Raw genomic sequence first — 3,214 nt, 5'->3', positions numbered from 1 at the left:
TGATATAGTCGTCCGATTTTGATAAAATTTAATTCGAAATTCAAAACTATTAAAAAATGTTATTTCCAAGCATAGGAGGTTATATGTTAAAACTGTTCTAACATATCCTCTATATATATATTCCTGGGCTTATCTCCATGAAAATACCACGAATTCAGAGTTCCCACCAACCAACCTGCAACCCTGAAACGATTTTAGCCAATCAAGTGGGCCTTGACAAACTGTCATGACATTTGAAAGCACTTGTCAATATATTCCGAAGGCACTTGGAAAATCATACTCCCTTTAACGATGGCGAAGAAAACTACTTACAAAATGCCCGAGCCAAGTTGCGCTTGGACCAAAGCTGAAACAAACCACTCACAAACTCTTTGCCTTTCAATCTTTGCAAAAATGGCAACTCACTGTACGCCAGGTCGAGGATAACTCCACGTGCCGACGGTTTCGCCTCCAATCCAAGGTCCTTGAGCAGATTGCTCACGAACGCCAGATCGGCAGGTAGACTTGGATCTACGATAGACTTGGATCTACCTGCCGATCTGGCGTTCGTGAGCAATCTGCTTACGGACCTTGGATTGGGGTCGGAACCGTCGGCACGTGGAGTTGGCATTTTTGCAACGTGGGTGCCTGAGTCGGAGGAGACCGTCCCGCTGGAAAGGAACCCGAAGGCGAGTACCGAGAATATAAAGAAGAAGATGGCGCAGCCGGAGCAGACCGACCAGCCGGGGACGAGTTCGAAGGTGAGCACGCAGGCGCCGAAGCTCTTGGCCAAGGAGGCCAGCCAGGAGCCGGGTTCGAGCAAGGGACCAATGCAGCCCACCTGGCGCGATGATCAGGTGGGCCTGAAGGCCGATCTGAAGACCACGGGCGCTGAGCAGGACAAACCGAAGATCAGAGCAGGGCCATCAAAACCGGTGGCGCCTCCTGTCACTCCGACGACTTCCGGAGCTGGTCCTTCACAAAGGACTCCCTCGACGGCTAAGAAGCCACGTCTCAATGCAAAGGCATCCAAACCCGTGGTGCCTCCGGTCACCCCAACCACTTCTGCTGCTGCTCCTCCACAAAGGACTCCCTCGACCGCTAGGAAGCCACGTAGCACAGCAAAGTCATCCAAACCCGTGGCACCTCCTGCCACTCCAACCACTTCCGGAGCCGATTCTTCACAACGCACTCCCACGGTCGTCAAGAAGCCCCGTACCAGAATTGTCCAGCAAAAGTAGACTATGAACGAAACTTGTTGATATTATTATTAAGATGATATATTATGATATTTTTCCGATTTAATAAATATCACTAGCTATTTATTAGCTAATCGAAAGTCAGTTGTGTCATCTTATGGTTGTTGCTAAGGAATTATACATAGGTATAACTGATTCTTGAATATATGGGGAAAAAGAATTACCAAGAATGATAGACTATGAAGGAAACCCTCTTATTCTATATTTAAAGTGTGATATTTTCCCGATTTAATAAATATCTCTAGCTACTTGTATTTTACTTGTTACGAAGGAATTATACATTGGTACATACATACGAATAACTAAATATTAATATTATTAATATTAAATATACATATGTAGAAACATTTTAGCTTTTAGGGCGGAAAGGGTTTCAGATTTTGGTTAAACATACATATATTTTTAGCGGTTTTTCAATCGTAGCTTAGCAAAATCAAATCATTAAGTAACAATCCTCAACAGTGATTACCTTTAATTGCGCTATGCCAGTCAAAACACTGCTAACGATTCCCATCACTTTCCGGGAAATTCATTTTTTGACCAATTTTCGGCATTTACATATGTAAGGCGTTAGTTACATCACGTTTTATACGAAAAAATGGCAAAAATTAAAAATGGTCAAGTTTTTATGCCAATAGATTGGAAATTGGACAACGAGGTATTTCCCTTGTTAATATTTTCTCATTTCGTTAATATTTTTCTTAGAAATAACAAAAGCATTGCATTTTTTTAAAATTAAAATTAATCGTGGTTCTAGGCATATATTTTCTAAATTGTCATCGATGGTAAAGTAAATAACTAAAAAATAAATGGCTACCTTTGAAAATGGAACTACTGATTGGGAATAAGGTAACCAGCTATTTAGGTTCCTGAATATTTAAAATTACTTAAGCATGAGTTTTTAATTTAGCAGGTGTTAGGTCCCAAGCCGATTTCAAATGCCCTCGAGAGTGAGCGCCAAAGAAAGTGCCTAAACAATAACCAGCCAAAAGTAGGAAGTCCACACCTGAAGTATGTTAAGAAACACCAAAGATATAATTTTTTTTAGCTTTTTTCCGATTATTCCTATGGGAGCTATAAGATATAGTTGCCCGATCCGGCTGGTTCCGACTTATATACTACCTGCAAAAGATATAAGACTTTTGGGAAAGTTTCAGCCCGATAGCTTTAAAACTGAGAGACTAGTTTGCGTAGAAACGGACGGACAGACGGACATGGCTAGATCGACTCGTCTAGTCATGCTGATCAAGAATATATATACTTTATGGGGTCGGAAAGGTCTCCTTCACCGCGTTGCAAACTTCTGACTGAAGTCAATAAACCCTCTGCAAGGGTATAATAAGCCGTCCATATCTATAAGCCATTGAGATCAAACTAGAACAAAAACAATATCGAAAACAAACAAATATTGTTAGGAAAACATCTACTAGAATACTTGAAAAAATTTTAAAAATGGCTTTTCCAAACTGGGCGAAGCCAAGAAACTTTAGATGAATCCTTGGAGGAATATAAAGAAATGGTTTAGTAATCGATCAAACCAATCTTCACAATGTTTCTATGTACATTTATAAAATCTAAAGCATGTATAATATTACCCATTCATTCATTATAATATTACCCAGAGGGCGTGGTATCAAAGTTTCTGAAGTCGTTAGCGAGATAAAGAAAATCAGTGGCTTATCGCAGAACACGCATGGGGCTAAAGTAGCGTCACGTCCATATCCATCCGAGGTTTCCAGCGGCGAGATGGCAAAACAAGAAAGCTTTTTCGTAGTGCCCGTCCAGAAAGCCCGATGAACCGACGTAACACCCCAAAAAGCGGCACGAGGCGACGTCACGCCAACGGTCCGGGGTCCGGGGTCCGGATAGGAGTGAGATTAGTGATAACCCCTGCTATCGGGAGCAGAGGAGACCTTGCTGCTCGAAATACTAAATACTCGAAACGAAAACGACAGACTGATTGTGTTTATTTTTTC

The 3,214-nt window shown here is 41.6% G+C and overlaps 1 protein-coding gene across 2 annotated transcripts; it reads left to right on the top strand.

Annotated features, from left to right (window-relative positions):
* On the top strand, positions 1-2,355 carry LOC119556733 (leucine-rich repeat extensin-like protein 5). Of its 2 annotated transcripts, none has more exons than XM_037869138.1 (2): positions 1-412; positions 595-2,355. In XM_037869138.1, the coding sequence occupies exons 1-2, from the start codon at positions 292-294 to the stop codon at positions 1,218-1,220; spliced, it is 747 nt and encodes a 248-aa protein (XP_037725066.1). In that variant the 5' UTR covers positions 1-291; the 3' UTR covers positions 1,221-2,355. The 2 variants fall into 2 exon arrangements, with proteins under 2 accessions (XP_037725066.1, XP_037725065.1); XM_037869137.1 differs by having other exon boundaries at positions 1-417; positions 597-2,355.
* The last annotated feature ends 859 nt before the right edge of the window (positions 2,356-3,214 follow it).

The sequence above is a fragment of the Drosophila subpulchrella genome, chromosome X (genome assembly GCF_014743375.2).
Source record: "Drosophila subpulchrella strain 33 F10 #4 breed RU33 chromosome X, RU_Dsub_v1.1 Primary Assembly, whole genome shotgun sequence".
NCBI lineage: Eukaryota > Metazoa > Arthropoda > Insecta > Diptera > Drosophilidae > Drosophila > Drosophila subpulchrella.
Note: the sequence above shows the minus strand (reverse complement) of the source record. Positions and strands in the feature narration are given on the sequence as shown.

Bases quoted from the DNA above. Each gene is read 5' to 3' on its own strand.
- LOC119556733 (XM_037869137.1), top strand. From the start codon at position 292: ATGGCGAAGAAAACTACTTACAAAATGCCCGAGCCAAGTTGCGCTTGG. The intron at 418-596 runs CGAGGATAACTC...GAACCGTCGGCA, and splicing joins CAACTCACTGTACGCCAGGT to CGTGGAGTTGGCATTTTTGC.